Below are 18,857 nucleotides of genomic sequence, written 5' to 3'. Positions count from 1 at the left end.
ATCCACCCAAATTCAAGATGGCAGACACATGAACGTTTGAGGTACAATTGGGAACTGATTTGGACCAAATTTGCTACAGTTGTAGGGACACATAGTGACACCTCAAAGGCCTCAAGTCATCCACCCTAATTCAAGATGGCATAAGATGGTGAACATTTGAGGCACAACTGGGCTAACTTGTGAACTACCTAACCAATTTGAACCAAATTTAGTCCTTGATCCAACTGTAGGAATAGTAAAAGGAAAGTAGGCAGATTTGTTCTTACCAGAACTACTTGTTTTTTTCTGTATAAACCTCTTTGAGAACCCTTTTTGCTGAAAAGCATTATTTTAAAAATAAAAATGTATTCCATACATCTCTGTATCTCTAGCAAATCTGTTTTGCATTAGTGTCTGATTCCATTACTAACTTTTGTGGTTCCCCCCACCACTCCAAATGACATTATTCATAACCTGTATGCAAACTAACTGTACCTGAGGTGCTGAAGCTTCCTGATGTAGGTTTCCGCTGCCTGTTTTCTTGGTAATGTAATAGGTGTGACCACAAAGCAGATTTCCCCTAAGATCAAGAAGAAAGATCATTTGCCAAGTGCATAAATTACTAATCTGGAGTATTATGCAACTCAAGTCTTATTCTAAGAAAGTATGTACTTTTAAAATAATTAGATATAACCAAATGTACATACCTTCATTCTAAAACAAATTTCAAACATACTACGGGTGGCATCCCAGCTAGTACTTGCGTGAAAGAAAGATGTTCTGCTAGTACAGGGGGGAGAGGGCAGATTTTCACCCATCCCCTTTTCCCTCTGCAGCCCCTGAAAATATATCCTTGAGGAGCGTTGGGTGACTCCTCAAAGACATATTTTCAGGGGGCATCGGGAACTGAAGATAAAAATGTAAGTGTGTGTACTTACTATATTCTTATATAATTTGAAAATGCAGCTAATTAGCCCTATTTGCTAACACAAATGCTCTAATCAACTCGGATTGCTCTACTACACAGATTATGATACAAGAATTACCAACACAGGTTCCTACATTTTAGAGCACTGTCCCCAGTTCATAACGTAGTGATTAGCCTAACCTAACTCACAGGGTTGTTGTGAAGAGAAAAAATAATAATGTATATCACTCTGAGCTCCTTGGAGGAAGAGCATATAAATATTATGCTTATTTATATTACATATAAATGTAATAAATAAATAATAATAAAACAACAAGTTGATCTAGCTTTCTACGCCAGTGTATGTATGGAAATACACTACTATGTGCATTGTTCCAACACTACTATGACTGCAATTTATACAAGCATGTACTATGCATTAATTTTGCAAAAAGGTTGTGCCCTTCAGATTAAGCTGTCCACATTCTTAATACTTTTTAAAAGTATTGACATGATCCCCACCCTTTTGTATCTTCCTTTTGATAAAAACAAACCTATATTGTCACTACTGTAGCTGGCTATGCCAAAAAGATTTTTTTCCCAAAATGCAATTTCCAGTGCCAGCCCCACTTCTCATTACAAGGTAAATTGCTTTTTAAAAAGTAACTGCAATGTCATAACATCTTCAAAAGGAAATTTGGCCTTTAAAAAGGGGGAAATTAATTTTACTTGGAGTCACAGAAACATTGACTGACCAGCTGAGTGGGTGATTCGTACTGAAACTCTCTGCTACCAGATAGGTAGGATTGCATATTCTCTTTGATTCAAGTTACACTTGATAAATTCAAATTATTATTTGCAGCTCTAAGACTTCAATCCTATGCACACTTACTTCGAAGTAAAACTCACTGGATACAGTGGGACTTATTCCCAGTAAATGTGCATAGGGTTGGGCTGCCTCTTGTGTAACTCTGCTCAAAGACACAACTTCTATACAAAGAAAGAGTATTTATTAAGATGTTATTTTAAGTAACCTTTTTATATGCTTAAATTTATTTTTTGTTTTCTTGAAAAGTTTGTGTGTATTTTTTTTGTTAAATACGTCTTGTTTACCCTGGGTCATTCAAAACTCTGGCCAAGTCCCAAACCCTTGCCTAAACACTTTAATTTGATACCATTCAAAAGGACAGATAAGTGTTATTTAATTCTTGTGGCTTTCTAGACTAACCAAGGCATGCATAGTCTTACATCAGCTAAACTCTTTATGAATACTCATCTGGGGCGGGGAGCACCTTGTGTTTCCTGGTCTCAGAAGTGGAGAGGAGGAGGTTGGCACTTTCTTTGTGTTTACTCCTCCTCATCTCAGCATTGCTCCTTCTCAGCTAGCTGCCTTCCCCTTTAAATAAAGAAGCGTCCCTTTGCCTTCTTGCAAAGCACCTGAGTCCCTCATCTGAAAGAGGTGTTAAAGCTATTCTCACACCCAGGAGAGATCAGGCTAAGGGAGCCTAGCCCGATTTCTCCTGGTCGTCTGCTGCCACAGGAGCCACGCAGCTCCCAGCAGCAAACTACCAAAAGTACCCCTCCCCTTAAACGAGGCTAGCAGAGAGAGCCCTCCGCTAACCCCGTTTAGTTGACCATGTGCTGCCACAGTGCAACTCCACACTGTAGCAACACACGAGGAGAGACACACACCCCGCCGGGAGGCTAAAACTAGTCTCCTGGCTCCAGGGGTCTCTCCAGAATGCCCCACGCGCTTGCACGGAGCATCCTGGAACTTCCAGGGGCCAGCTGGCCCCCGATCCCCACCCCCCTCATAGATCTGCGACAGAGCCAGCAACTGTGTCAGGGCAGCCGATTTGGCCACCCAGGGACGGCTCCCTGCACTAACCCTAACGGCGCTTCACACCAATCATGTGAAGCGCCTCGGTGCTTGCCTGGACACTGGATTGGTTGTGCCAGCAACCAGAGATGCACCAGAGCTGGGTCTGCCCTTCCCAGTCCCACCAGACAGTGGTTCAGCAGACTGGAGAGCAGTGTCCTGGACCCCCTGCTCTGGAACTTGGGAATTCCTCAGAAGTTCTTCCACATCCAGGTGTAAGGATAATGGCAGAGACTACTAAATCAGACTCCTGACTACGTTCTGGCTGGACTAGTCTCTCACACAAAATATTACAAGTTTACCCCAGAGTGGTTCCAAGAGCAATCAGCAATGTTAATTCACCCAAAGCAAACTCTAGATCATAACAACTGTTACTTGGGGTACATGGCATCTGCCTTATGTGACAGAGCCATAACTGGACCTGCTTACTCACTTGTACTAAGACCTGATTTGTAATTTTTGAAATGACAAAATGCTGGCAATACTAAAGACTCCTTTCACTCCTCTCCTGCATCCCAGAGCAAATGATCATGTGAATAACAGCAGAGTGATTACGAGATTACATCCACAAGACAAAATGCATAGTTCCATAGAGAAGTATATCTGACCTATTAATAATCCAGTGTAGTTTTAAAAAGGTGTTCTTAAATGACATTCATAGGTCATTTAAACTTTGGTTTACATTGATAGGACTAATAACCACCAAATCAAAATTGTCTGAAAAGTTGTAAGTAGATAAATGAACACATCTGACCTTGGAAGAGTAAGAATAGTTTCACACAAATTCTTACATAGATGTCATATAAGAAATTAGTGTGTTCTTTATGTACACTGCCATGTGACAAAACTCACATCTATTTCATCAAATATACACACACCATGGAAATCTGACAACAAATTAGGGCTTCTCACCAAATGTGCATGCAGCAATACAGAAATGTATACATTTATCAGTTATGATACATGTGAAGTAGTTTCTTACACATAAATAACTTGAGTATAGGAAATGTACTGTATGTGGAACAGCCTAATTTTCACAAGAGTGAAATGTAACAGCAACTTGCTACATCTCTGAAGCACTGAACAATATGATACCACATACATTAGTTAATAACGTTTTAAACAGCATTTTTCTGGAGGATTAAACAACACGTCAAGCACTAAAATTCAACCCTCTTTCAATAGCATTCATAAGTCATTTATGAATGCTGAAAGACTGCTAACATTATAAGTTGACCTGCCCTACAGTGCAGCATGGGCAGTTCTGAACCACCTGTGGCTAACATAGCTGCGCACAAGGCTGTTTAAACATTGAGCAAATGAGAGGAGAGCTGGTCTTGTGATAGCAAGCATGAATTGTCTCCTTTGCTAAGCAGGGTCTACTCTGGTTTGCATTTGAATGGAAGATGTGTGTGAGCAGTGTAAGATATTCCCCTTAGGGGATGGGGAAGAGCACCTGCATACTTGCATGCAGAAGGTTCCAAGTTCCCTCCCTGGCATCTCCAGATAGGGCTGAGAAGACACTCCTACCTGCAGCCTCAGAGAAGCCACTGCCAATATTGTATAGAGACAATATTGAGCTAGATGGACTAATGGTCTGACTCGATATAAGGCAGCTTCCTATGTTCCTAAATGCATATTGCAAAGCAAAGTGCATTGGGATAATGCAGGTAACATTGCAATATACAATCATGCAATGGTAAGTAGTAGCGGAACAGTCCTGTTGCACATGGCATATGTTTTATTAAACACTTGCAGTAGCAAAGACAGTTCAGACCTGCCTGCATTGAGCTAAAGGACATCAACCACAGTAGACAGCAGTAATGAACAAATTATCCAGTAGTAATGTGTACTAATTTCCTCAGTGATTCTGCCACCATGTTTCAGTAACTCCACATCTAATTGGGCATTCCAATAAAATCCTGCCCAATGACCTGCCCATTATATTTGTACAAATTAGATGAAAAGAAGACACTAAACTAATTCAGGGTTACAGTTGTTAATAGTCATAATAAGGAAGTGAACATCATAAGTGTTATTTAACTGAAGTCTGATCCTATGTCTATTTTGTTCTTAAGTAAGACTCATTAACTGCAAGGGTCTTAGTCTCAGGTAATGGTGCATAGGATGGGGTTGTTAATTATCTAACTGCAGTTACAAATATTATATATGCTCCTTTTACAACTAATTTAAAAGCTATATTTAAATCAACCCAAATCCACTGAGGTATTCAATATGGAAAAGTACATGGGCTACTAAGGTCTCCTTAAAATAAGAATTATTCAAAGTATTTATTTCCTTCAACAAAAATTGCTAGATTTCCAGCCAATATTGAAATTAATTTATTAAAAATTCTCTTGGTTGTATAGAAATGGAGCATTCAAAAATGTTAGTAATGCTCACATAATTCAAATAAAATTTAGTTCCTTCTCCAACACTGCTATACAGTGTTGCTTAGATTGTCATTATTGAAGTTAACAAGACTAGAACTGACAGCTGGGGAGGCAGCAGTTAGTGAAAGAAGGAATGCTAGGAGAGGGAGCTTTTTAGATCAGCATGGGTAATTCTTCGTTTCTCTCCCTTGGTTAGTGAGAAACCTAATAAGTGAAGGGAGATCTAGGTGGCACACATGGGCACCACTGTTATTATGTGCACACATAAGATGACAGTATCAATATGAATGCATGAACAGCATTAATAAGTATTGTGGCAGCCATGTTCTCTGGTTCAGCTCATACTCACTGTGTAGAATTTGCTGAGAAGTATTAGAAGGTCTAAAATAGCTAAAAATTCTATCATTATCTTCTGAATAAGCTCATCTACTTTAAAACTTATACAGCAAAAGCTAACCCAGATGTAAAACAATGAGGGTTTTTTAAATTGCTGTTTTAATGTGGTTCAGGTTTCACATTTCTTATAGTGCAAAGGCATCTTAGGTGCTTGCAAAATATAAAAGGCCTGCATAACTGAACATCTGTCAGAGGAGATAACAGTGGTCAGGGGAGAGCTATTTAGGCTAAGAAGTCTGTAAATATTAGTAGTAATGGCTACAAATTAGCTAGTTTAGCAGGTTGTAATGATTAATTAATTATAAAGGTGAACTATTCTAGAAGAATCTAGAAAAGTTGTGGGAATGAAGTATTTCAATGGGTTCAAGAAAGTGATGGACAAGTTTATATTGCAAATCTATTCTGGCCTCTCACTTGAGATACAGGAGGGGGAAATGCAGTGAACAGGCGTTGCTGATACTTGTATAACCATCACAGTTTTTAGAAAGCTTCTTAAATCTTGGCTTTTTACCCAGGCTTTTACATGACTGTTTCTATGGCTGCTTCTATGAGTTTTTACTCATTTATAGTTTTATGCTTGTATTTTATAGTTTTTAAATTAGATTTGTTTTATATTTTTAGCTTAATATTTTAATTGTCATTTTTATTGTATTTTTTTAACTTTTGTAAACCGCCTTGGGGTTGTTTTTAATGAAAGGCGGTATATAAATTCAACAAATAAATAAATAAATAAATAAATAAATCTAGAGCCCAAAAAGCAACTGTTTTGGGGGCACACTGAATATTGACTATACTTCCCGTTCCCTTGCTTGTCACATTTTCTCATCTGGAGCTATTTGTGCAACAGTACCTTGAGCAGTGTACCTACTCTTTGTCTGTGGCACACTGTAGACTGGATTTCATGGGCAAATCTTCAGAAGCTTTGAGGAAATATGGTCCCACTTTGCAGTGGGGGACTGGACTAGAAGGCCTTTTAAAATCTGATTTAATACTTGTGTACTGATGACCCAATCACAATAGCACCAACTATTAGGCAGAGAATACAACAGAACTATTGGAAAAGACTAAGTACAGCTATCATTGTAAAAAATGCACCTCAATGTAACACCTGTTCAATTAACAGCATGTTTGCTGGCGGTGCTGAAACAAACCATGCAAAGAGCTCAAAAGCCTACATGAACTGAAAGCAAATAAAAATCCCATTATGTGCAATGATGAATAAATCACTCATTTTCTGGAAGTGTATGTTGATTTGTGGACAAAGCCAAGGAGAATAATAATGACATGGATGTCCAAGGGAGATGACAACAAAGAAAGAAAAATGCTCTCAAAACTGACATTAAACTATCATATATCTTGCAACAGCATTGGATTAACATGGTTGATTAATACAAGGCTGAAATCAAAAATCGAAGAGTAAGTTGCTAGCTATGAAAGGCTAAGAAAGTCCAGCAGCAGGGAAGAGAGCAAATACAGGGCGTGGTATGGAGGGAATTGAGGGAAGCTATCTTTACACAGTCTTATGGGAAAGCATTATCTTCCACTGAAGATGACCCAAATAAGAGATGTGAGGAACTAGGCTTTTATGGTTGAGACCAAAGTAGTTTCACAAGGAGAAATGGTAATGCTTTTAAAAATCTTTATATCAGAAGCGTTTGGATGTATTGCACTTCCTCCATCAGATTCCTAAATACTCTACCACAACAGACCGTTCAGCACTGTTTGCCAACATCTGCAATCAATCCAAAGCATTAACCTTATGTAGGGTTGGCCGCCTGCTGGTCTGAAAGGCCCAAATCTGAGTTGTAGCAGAGTATACTGATGCTCTATCTTCTAGGATGAAAGTAGTACAGCTTCTATCCTATGTAGCATATAAGAGGGAAGGTGAGAGTCAGACAGTATATACCTTCACACAGAGAAACTGTTACAATCTAGAGAAGTGGCAAAGGTAGCCCTACATAAGAAAACAGATATAATCAGAAAGTTCTGCTCCGCAGTACAATATTAAAGGCCACAAAGTTTCTCGGATACCAGAATTCAAATTTATTGTTTCCCTTCGCATTCATGCATAAACAGCAGGAGGTTCATAGAACAAAAACATAAAATAAAGCTTCTCTTTTTAAAGGGCATGGGAAGGCTCATACATATTAAACATGACTCTAAAGTTTTGTTTTATCATCTTCTAGTTAAATTCCATATTTAAGGTGCAGGAAAAAAGAAGATTTTGGACTTTTAGTATTTAATTAAGCAGCTTTTCCTAAAAGTTCAATATTATTCTACAATCAATATTCCAATCCCATTAAAAACAACTTCAAGTAGGTATCTACAAACACAATCTGTATTTTCATATCTATAGCAGTACAGAAAGATGCTGCATTTTTAAAAGATAAGTAAACAGTGGCAAATTCAAAGTAGTGTTTAATTCCTTACCTGCTTCACCTGAAGACCATGGCTCCATATCCTTTCCAAAAGATCGCAAAGGCTGGCTATCAATGTATTTTCTTCTACGCCTGTAATGTTTACTTCACCATGACCAAGTTCCACCGCTTCACGACCCATTTTTTCTACTAGCATCCTTTTTGTCTTTTGAGACAGAAAAAGGAACAAGTAACAGATGCTTTTTGACACATAAAATCACAGACGTTATATGGCCTTCTTAGTACTTTATGTTAGCAACCGTTTGACAGAATCAATTGATTTAGTTTGCTCAGCTGACTAGTATGAATACATTGTTTTGACCAACAGTGTTGTCCCATTCTGACATACTGCCAGTATTGGCAGCCTTAAATTTTTTTGCCTAAGCTAGGAGAAGAAAAATTAATCAGCATCACAATGGAAAACATATGAAAGTTTGCAACTAAAGTACATATTTGTCATGCAATTTGCATCATAGTTTACACCAGTTCATATCAGCATAGCGTGTACAAATGCAGAACACCTATTCTATAATAGAGTTATCACATTTTTACCATCAAATGAGAGAACTGGGAAATTCAAGACACAATGAGTGAGATCCAGAGAACTGTGAGCAGAATTCCACTTGTGCAATGAGGTTTCCCCACCTCCGCTGCTACAGCTTCTTGTGCCCCCTAAAAAGCTGCTCCTGAGGTCAAGGTGCCATCTAGAACAGTGTGGGGTGGGGCACTGCAACTGGAAGGGGGGAATCAAGACACCCTCTGCCATGGCATGAAAGGAAGTACCTTCCACTAGCACAAGGAGCTTTCTGGATCCACCCAGTGAGTTCAAGCATTATATTACTGGTCTCTTGTTTCCATGTCTTTGAACATGCATGTGGCAGATCATCAAGAATGTATTTTGTGGGTTTGTTTTGTGCAACTATGAATGTTAAACCTTTTCAAAAATATGAAAAAATGAGAATCCCATCGGCTTTAGCACAGCCGATGAAATTTACAAGTGCCACATGTACATGTTGCTCATCTCTGTGTTAAAATGTGATAATTAAATATCCGGATACTGCCATCCTATCCCACTGTGAGTAGCAAAGTCACTATGAAATCATCATCAATTTTCTGTGCACTATGGATATAGAAGCTCGATTTATGTATTTCAGTTTTGTAGAAGGAAGTGTCCAATTAACAAACATTATTCTTTGTATATGTTTGAACATGTGTTAACAAATTTATGTTCCTATTGGAGAAAGTTAGAGGTACATCTCTATCTTATTAGGAAACTCTTGACAGCTGTGGGTGATATTTGAGAAAGGCCTAGATTATCTATGACATATAAGGATAGATTGTAGCTCAGAGGTAGAACACAAGTATTCAGATGGTCCCTGACATCTCCAAGTAGTGCTGGGAAAGACTTCCATCTCCACATTCCATGGCTCTTCACATGTTAAGATTATGCTTCAGAACTTATCAGAAAAGTTATAATGATTTTGTCAATGATCATTAATTCAGAAGTCATTATATAAATGTGGCTTTTATACTAGGCTTAAGGAATGCACCTGTCCATTTCAGTTTATTCAGTTCGCTTGCTTGCTATGGTAGATGACTCTGATAAATGAACCTTACTGACAACCTGACACTGCAAAGTAATTTCTTCCAAAGGCCCCAGGGTAAATGAAACAATTTCTAATACACTTAGCAGCTATTCCTGTACATTTGTGTGAAATACTAGAGCTATATAACAGCAGCTGCAGAAACAGAATGTGCTAAAATTTCATCCTAATGCTTAATTTTTACAGAGGTCTTTGACATCTTTAGTAAAACATCTTAGTTAATGATTTTTCAGGAAGTAAACATTTTAGTTAACCACTTTTCATGCAGAGATAGTTCTGTCTCCCCAGCATTTTTCTACACATATATGTGTCATCTCTAAGATTTACCTTCTAGTCTCTCACTTTGTAGATCCGACTATTTATTCTTACTATTACTATCATTTTGACACCTCTTATTTATAAGGGTCTTTAAAGAGATCTAACAAATGTGTTCAGCTGAAATGCAAGCATGATTTTGCTCACACAACTCAATTTGTCTTCCTCTGGCTATTACCACACTACTTAAGGTTAACCCTGCTGTTAAGTCAACATAATTCTTTAATGTAAGAGCTGCTTAAAAACTACATTTGTATAGGTACATGCAAAATATTTATGTTATTGTTAATAGTTTATTAATTACTTCTATGTCTTTAGTCTTAATTATTTGATATCTGTTAACTGCACAACTGACTGACAAAAAGCTGCATAGCTGGAAAGCATATTTTCTTCCAAACTACTAACACAAAACACATTTATTTATTTATTTAATCTTATTTTATTTTACATTTTATATCCTGCTCTTCTTCCAAAGAGCCCAGAGCGGTGTACTACATACTTAAGTTTCTCCTCACAACAACCCTGTGAAGTAGGTTAGGCTGAGAGAGAAATGACTGGCCCAGAGTCACCCAGCAAGTCTCATGGCTGAATGGGGATTTGAACTCAGGTCTCCCCGGTCCTCGTCCAGCACTCTAACCACTACACCACGTTGGCTCATTTTTCCCATTCAAAATATATGCTACACACAGAGAATCATTTCACAATTGTTCTAATATGGAAATTCTCCAAATCTTCTCAAGGTTTAACTTCTTCATTAGCAAGATGTACAATCTGAAATGTCACAAGCCTGGGTCTGGGGAATGGAAGGAAAATTTATATTACAACCTACAACATCAGCAAAGGCTGGAATGATAAGAGAACTGCACAATACCTTATTTCGGCATTCTTTCAGCAAACCTTCAACAAATTTCCAGTTGGTCTGTGCAATTACTGATGGTGAAAGATTAGATAATTTGGGCTGCCGGATAGTACTCCCCAAATTCCGGGCTTCTTGTATATATTTCTGTAGAAAAATGGGAACACAAATTTATATAAAGGCACAGCTTTTTTAAAAAGAAGGAATGGTTATAGGAGTAGTGGTGAATTCCAGGAAAATAGATATTTTCCTCTCTTGCCATCATCATACCCTGAGGATAACTTCTCACCTCGTAGAATAGTGTATTCTTGATGTATCAAGAACTCAGAGGACTCACATCCTTGAATTTCATTGGCATTCAATCTCAATTTTAAATAGCCAAGTTAATGTTATTGTACAATAAGAAACTGAAGAATTTTTGCACAAATAATAATATATTCCCCAAATAAATAAGTCCTGTACTGACGCCAATATCCAATATATGAAATAACACAGATATTCTGGGTATATACTGAACAAAATGCTTGTGAACTGAACATAAAGCACTTTTCAACCTTTGCAGAAGGAAAGCTTCTTCCAATTCTGAAATACAATACTTAATTTGAGTACCATAACAACATAGACCATGTTTCCATTTTATATTAAAAATATAAAATAGATACACACACACACACACACACACACAAACAAACATACACAACATACCAGGTAAAGCTCTGAAACAGATTTAAAAGAGTGCCTGAAAGGCCAATCATGCTGGTCCAAGTCTAAACATAATTGCAACTGAAGCTCTGGCAAAGGAAAATCCAGGTGCTGGTGAGACAGGAAACATAGCAAAACAAAAAACAAACCACAAATCAAACAGCTTATGTTAGGTGATAGCATAATAAGCAAGCAGGATTTTTTTTTTTTAAGCATTCATGCAAGAACAGGGCAGAGGCCATGTAAGATAATGTGACTTTCCAAAGAAATAAAAGATAACGATGCAACACAATTTAAAATTAACAAAAATTTAAACAGAGAAAAGAAAAAAATACATGCATCAACATGCAACACAAAGTATTTTATAAAGAATAAAAGTTGGAAGTTTAAAGCTCAGATTTTACTATACCCAAAAAAGAATGACAACTTCTTTCCAGTGATTGTATAACAATTTCCCCCCAAATTGGTATTAGTGAAAATATCGGTAACTTTTGTGTTCTATTGTTACAGGATTCTGAGTTAGTCAGAACCACTGTGGCCCAGTTCAGATGACACAAAGAATCAGGATTAAAGACGTGCTTGTGAAACATCCCTGATCCTCAGGCTTGAGCATTCTTCTCTTCCCTTTACATGCGAGGGGAGGAAGGATTTTACTTCTGATCTTGGTTTCTAACAAGACAGGGTTAACTGTCAAATTCAAAGTCGGCAAAACTAGAGTCTAGAAATAAGCCAGAATATGAAACTGGGAGTGAATCACAGTTTCATGTTTCTAGCTTATTTTCAAACTCTGGTTTTGAGTATTTGTCAGCTTTGAATGCAATGGTGATTCCTGGCTTGTTTGAAATTAGGATTGGGAGTAGAATCCTTCTTCTGCTCAGACACAAAGGAGAGTGGGGAGCATGAAAGCCTGAGGCTTAAGGATGCTTTGCAGAACCATAGTCTAGCTGTGATAAGAATACAAGAGTCCTGCTGGATCAGACCAAAGGCCCATCTAATCTAGCATCTTGTTGCCCACAGCAGCCAGCCAGATGCCTCTGAGAAGCCCACAAGCAAGAGATGAAGCCATACCCCTCACCAACCATTGTTCACTTGCAAGGGGTATTCAGAAGCACACTGCCTCTTAATCTAGAAACAGCATGCAGTGCTAATGACTAGTAGCCATTGATGGACTTGTCCTCCATGAAATTGTCTAATCCCCTTTTAAAGCCATCAATCTGGCAGGGAATGCTATATATTAATTATGAATTATGTGAAGAAGTACTTCCTTTTGTCCATCCTGTTTCTGGGCCTATGAGTACTTTCACAGTGAATAATAATCTCTTGACATATAGTAACAGCAACAATACATCTCTGAGCACTAATTCACTGACCAGGTTTAAAGATCTACATTCTGATACTTGCAGTTCTTGATTTACTTGACACAAAGATAACTTGCTTTATGGAGAACACCCCTAAAAAATTATAGACAACAAAGTCAGGGGGCTTCCACATTCATAGTTAATGGGAAAACATTCCACCCCCCCACCTCTGGTTGTTTATAGGCCATATGTGAGTTAGCCACTTCGTGAAGTTCCTCAGTGGTTGTATTTGACATAGCTCTGGATTTCTCAAGGAAGTTACTATTTCATATTAGATTAAGACCTGGGTCATTTTGAGTGGAAAAAATGCATCTTACACATGCCGTCAGGTAATCAATGCTGGATCCTCTAAGAAGGAAAGTCATTAAAACTGGCTATAGTTACAGAACAGTTTTCACCTCTCTCTGATCATTGTCCAGACGAAGGTGCTCTGTGTGCTGCTTCTGTCTGTCTTTCCGCCTCCATTGTGCAGGTGCATTTCGCTTGGTCCATCTAGAAAATCAAAAGCTTATTCTTTAGGCAAAGGCCAAGCAAGTGAGAGGGGAACACACTTTATTTGGGCCTGGACACTTTACTTGGGCCTGGAGATTGAAGTTGGCCCAGCCTGGGCTAAATGCCCATTACCATAAGGGAAAAAAATAAGAGTAAATTGTAGATTACACTTGATCTATAATGTTTACGCAAACTTATTTCCCTATATTTATACACAAGGCATTGTGAGATTTGCTGGAACCAAACCAGCAATATTCTGAATATATAGAGCTGTTTGTCTGAGCACTCCTCAGACAGAAAGAGAATGATTGTCTGGGAAGCTCTAGGATTTGTAGTTTCAGAGACAGGGAAGTAGGCTACCCAATGTGACATGCTCTCTCAAGAAAAACAGGTTGCTTACCTGTAACTGATGATCTGATAGTGATCTGTTGACATCCATTAGAATGGGTTCTGCGCCTGCGCTGAAGCCTGTCGGTGTGGAGTACCACAGCTCCTCTCGGCACTTACACCCCACCCCACATGACCATGTGGCTATTTAAGGCGGGAGGAAGTGCCAGCACTTCAGTTTTTTGGAGACCGCCGGAACAGTCGGACACCTTTGGAGCAATAGGTGAGTTCTATGTAGAAGACTTGAGCACTATTGCAGAGGGGAGGTTCGAGAGGGTCTAATGAATGTCAACAGATCACTACGAGATCATCCGTTACAGGTGAGCAACCTGTTTATCTGGGGCATGATCCATTGAATCCATTAGAATGGGTTTTTAGTCAGCTCCTAAAGGAAGAGGGAGCAGGAGTGTCACTGTAACACCCTTTTAAGAACACCTCTCCCCAAATTTGCTTCCGCTGCAGAACGCAACTCAAGGACATGGTGCTTCATGAAGGGCTGTCCCAAGGACCAGGTTGCAACCCTACAAAGGTCCCAAAATGATATGCCAGATAAATGAGCCACTGAGGCACCATAAGCTCTGGTTGAATGTGCCTTGATGGACTTAGGCAGATGTACTTTTTGTAACTTATATGTCAATAGGATTAGCTCTACTAGCCAGTAGGATAGCCTCTGCCTTGAGAAGGCCTGACCCAAAGATCTTCCTTTGTAGGATACAAACCATTTTTGTTGTCTTTCTGATAGTCTTTACTCTTGATAGGTAGAATAGAAGAGCCTTTCAGACATCCAGGCAATGCAGGTCCTTTTCAAGAGCAGTGCTTGGAGAGCTGAAGAGGGTAGGTAGCACGATGTCTTGGTTTATGTGAAAATCTGTCACAAGCTTAGGTAGGAAGGTAATGTCAGGATGTAGCAACACCTTATCTGTGTAGAAGGGTGCATAAGGCACACCCATCCTCAGGGCTGTAAGTTCACTCACCCTGTGGACAGTTATAATTGCAACCAAGAAGACAGTCCTCAGAGAAACCATCTTTAGAGTAGCTGCAGCCAGGGGCCTAAATGGTGTGTCTGTCAGAGCCGAAAGGACCAAGGATATACTCCACTGATCCAGCAGCTGTCTAACCGGAGAATACAGATTGGTGAGACCTTTCAGAAAGCTCTTGCAGCTGGGGTGGGAAAATACTGTCTTTCCATCCCATCCCGGGTGTCTAGCTGAGATCACTGCTAAGTGAACCTTTATAGAGACATTAGAAAGCAGGGAGATCTTTATCGTGATTAGGTATAGCAGGACCCAGTGGACAGTAGCTTTCTGAGGGTGAAAGCTGTTTGAGACGGCATAGCAAGTGAACCTCTTCCATTTACTAGCATAGTTTCTCCTAGTGGAAGGCTTCCTCTGGTTAAGTAAGATTTTATCTAGAAGCCTATCTTCCATGCTGTCAGTTGTAGAGTGGGCACCTCTGGGTGCAGCACTTGACCATTTTTTCGTAACAGAAGATCTTGGTGCTAAGGAAGCCTCCTGTATGTGTGGTTGGACAGTTTGAGTTGATGCGGAAACCATGGTTGCTGAGGTCACCATGGAGTGATCAGAATGCTTGTGGCTTGACAGGCCAGAAGACACACCACCACTCTCCCTACAAGTGGTAGAGGAGGACACATGTACAATAAGTGCTGAGACCAGTCCATCTGGAACGTATCCCTCAAAGACTGTGGGTCATGGCCAGTGTTCCCTCTAACAGGGATTCCCAGATGTTGACTACAACTCCCATAATCCCCAAGCAAAAGCCATTGCAGCTAGGGATTCTGGGAGTTATAGTGAACGTATGGGAATCCCTGTTAGAGGGAGCACTGGTCGTGGCCTGCCTTTGAGCAGAACTTTTTGCACTTGGCATTGAGAACTGTGACAAACAAGTCTATTTTTTGGAACCCCCAAGCTCTGAATATTGGAATCAAGTACTTGTTGTTCAGTTCCCACTCGTGCCACTCTTCCCTGGTAAATAAACTCCTCAGATCATCTGCCAGGACATTCTCCGTCCCCTTTATGTGAATGGCCAAAGGAATGATGCTGTTTCTGATGCACCAGTGCCATATTTGTATGCTCAACATGCGCAGAGACCTTGACACCGCCCCCCCTTGTATGTTTAGGTACTGTTGTGTTGTCCAATTGTAACTGCACAGTTTTCCCTCTGAGCATAGGTAGAAAGGCCTTCATGGCCTGAAATACTGCCAAGAGATCCAGGAAATTGATGTGGAAATGTCTGTGTTGGCGACTTCACTGTCCCTGGGCCATGCTGCCATTGCAATGATCTCCCCGCCAGCCTATCAGTGAGGTGTCCGTGATCACCCACACTGAAGGAGACTGTTGTTGAAACAGGAATCCTCACAGTAGATTATCTGCATGAGTCCACCAACCCAATGACCAGAGGATTTGCTCTGGAACTACTAACCACTTCTGGGGGCTGTCTACATTCAGACGGAAGATGGATATGAACCATAACTGCAATTTTCTCATTTTGAGGCGTGTATGCCAAACTATCGTCTTGCATGATGCCATAAGTCCCAGGAGGCATTGAATCTGCCTTGCACGCTGCACTGGACTGGACTGAAACTGATCTACAAGATCCACTATGGCCTGGAATCTTTCTTGTGCTAAGTAGGCTCTTCCCATCTGGGTATCTATAGCAGCCCCTGTGTAGGAGATCCACATCAGTCTGATTCAAAATCAGAAGAACCACGGTGACTCTCACCAGAAGGTGCTGGGGAGGAATGTGGCTGTTGCTCCTGTGAAGGAAGTGTTGGAGGCCTAGGAATCGCAGGCTCCCAAGGCTCTGTCTAGATAGCTGCAGATAAAACTTGTTTTTCTTTGGTTTGGGTCTGTTTTGCAACCTGTACAGGTTTGGTGAGGGAGGAGATTCTGCCAGGGTTTGTGTAGCTACAGCTGCTGTCACCAGAGCTTTGTCTGGTGTGAAAGTGAGGGCATCCTTCACAGCCAGTGTGCACATTGGAAGAGCTTGAGAGTAGGCTCTGGTCAGAGGATTTTGTTTCTGCAACCCTGAAGAGCTCCATGATCTGTTTTCATCATAGTCATATGCCAATCCTGTAAAAGACTAATTGAAGATATTCGATTGTACAGCAGTCGAAGTGCAGTGCGAGAATCTGCAGGTCTGCCTGCTAGTGGACGTGGCCAATTGTGCAGCTGTTAATGCATAGGGCACTGGTTGATTTTGAAGAGCTGACGTTGAAATGGCAGTATCTGGAAGCATGGAATGCGTTTCCTGTTCTTCCGGAGATGGAAACCCCCTAAAAGTTGAAGGGGTAGTAGCATTGGAGTCTAACATAGAAAGCAAGGATTGCACCATGTTGTATTCCAAAGCACTCACCTCCTCAATCTTGGGTGAGTCTTCTTCTTCAATCTCAAAAGTAACTGGTGTTCAGCATTGAGGAGTCACAGTATTAGTTAACACTGGGGTGTTCAGTGTCGAAGCCAACTGTCTCGCCTTCAGCCTTCAGTGTTGAAGGAGATTTCAACGGCATCGATGCTGGGGACAAGGAGACCATTCTCATTATCGGTGCTGACCTAAGCACTGGAGGAGATAGTGGTCTCGATGCTGAAGGTCCCAGTGTTGAGAGGGGTGGAGACAGCAAACCTTGCATCGACGTTGAAGATGCCACAATAGTGCACAAGGACAGCACTTGCTGATGCAGAGGAAGGATCTTTTGATGACAACACTGGTGTCAAGGCTGGCTGCTTTGGTGTCGATCTTTCAGGCGTTGATGCGGTCTGATATCGATGGCACTCAGTATTGACAGAAACATAACTTCTTGTGCTCAAGTTCTTGACGGAGTAGCCTTCAATGCTAACAGTTTTTTTTCTTCTTTTTGGTGCGTTCTGACGCATCCACCATCTTGTCTCCATGCTGCATTGGTGTCTTAGGAGGCTTAAATATAGGTGTCAAAGGTTTAGACTGGGTCAAAGTCACAGTCCTAGAGCCATCTCTTTTAGAAGTTGAGTCAGTTCCCTCCTTAGACAGACCACGGGAACTTAACACAACATCATACAGTGCAGCCCTCAGACGGAACTCCCAGTTGTGTCACATCTGTTTCGAAAAAGACTGGCAGATTTTACACGCGGAGGTGTTGTGGGCTTCCCCCAGGCAAAGCAAACACAAGTCATGGTCGTCTTGCAAGGGTAGCTTCGCTTTACACTTAAGAGCAACGCCTGACCATTTTCTCTGCCTTTTTCTCCAAGCATTTAGGGTCATCCATTGTCGTTGTCCACATTCCATTGTTCAAAATCAAAATATCAGTCTGATCTTTCAACTCACTTTGTCCACAAAATACACAAAAATGTAGTTTTAAACAGTCCAAAGATCAAAGTAGCCGATAAATCAATCCTTTTTGTTTGTTTGTTTTGTTTAAGAACTCACTCAGAAAAGCAAGGAACCAGAATGAGGAGCCGTAGTGACCAAGGAACTGAAAGGAATTGAACTTTGTGGTCGCAAAGGAACTAAAGTGCTGGTGCTTCCTCCTGCCTTAAACAGCCACACGGCCATATGGGGCAGGGTACAAGCGCAGAGAGGAGCTGTGGTACTCCACATCTTCAGCACAGGCACAGAACCCATTCTAATGGATTCAATGGATCACACCCCAGATCTAAAAGTTCCAGAGTTCCTATAGTAATTTCCCATACACAGACAGGGGAAGACAGTAGAAGGCAGAAACAAGCACCTTAATAATCAGGTCCACTGAAGTCCTCCCAGAGAGTGAGAGTTAGTGCTGCTGATAGGATTTATATGCCCCAGAAAATAAGTGAGCAAATGAGTTAGGCTTTGAAGAACTGATACGAACCCTAAGGACAGTAACTAAAAAGCATAGACAGAAGGACATTTGCCACTTCTATATAATCTGCATATACGCCATACTGCCATGCGTAGCTATAAGTACAAATCAGGCAGCCATTAACTTAAGAAGCTTAAACAAAGGGAATGGAAATAAGCTAAATAGCCTCAAAGGGAACTAAAAGATGCTAAGTAGGCCTTTCGTGGGGCAATAGGCCCAGTGAAATTATGCGTAGGCACTGTCTTTAGGTAGATTACCTCAGAAACTGAAATATGAGCATGTGCGTCCATTCCGGACTATAGGAAATGGAGATTAAAAGTAAGAAATTTCAACGATGCATG

At 40.3% G+C, this 18,857-nt stretch overlaps 1 protein-coding gene across 9 annotated transcripts in view; it reads right to left on the bottom strand.

The window, feature by feature from the left end:
- DENND5A (DENN domain containing 5A) overlaps positions 1-18,857 on the bottom strand; it is a 114,465-nt gene that overhangs the window by 35,439 nt on the left and 60,169 nt on the right. For 3 of the 9 annotated variants that reach the window (XM_053286613.1, XM_053286617.1, XM_053286614.1), the window contains 6 exons: positions 13,205-13,298; positions 11,452-11,559; positions 10,762-10,893; positions 7,985-8,137; positions 7,311-7,415; positions 475-559 (listed from right to left, as the gene is read on the bottom strand). In XM_053286613.1, the coding sequence (XP_053142588.1) occupies positions 475-559; positions 7,311-7,415; positions 7,985-8,137; positions 10,762-10,893; positions 11,452-11,559; positions 13,205-13,298 (677 nt within the window). The remainder of the gene's footprint in view (positions 1-474; positions 560-7,310; positions 7,416-7,984; positions 8,138-10,761; positions 10,894-11,451; positions 11,560-13,204; positions 13,299-18,857) is intronic. The other 6 variants (XM_053286621.1, XM_053286619.1, XM_053286620.1 and 3 more) reach the window with 3 other exon arrangements.

The sequence above is a fragment of the Hemicordylus capensis genome, chromosome 1 (genome assembly GCF_027244095.1).
Source record: "Hemicordylus capensis ecotype Gifberg chromosome 1, rHemCap1.1.pri, whole genome shotgun sequence".
In the NCBI taxonomy this organism is placed as follows: domain Eukaryota; kingdom Metazoa; phylum Chordata; class Lepidosauria; order Squamata; family Cordylidae; genus Hemicordylus; species Hemicordylus capensis.
Note: the sequence above shows the minus strand (reverse complement) of the source record. Positions and strands in the feature narration are given on the sequence as shown.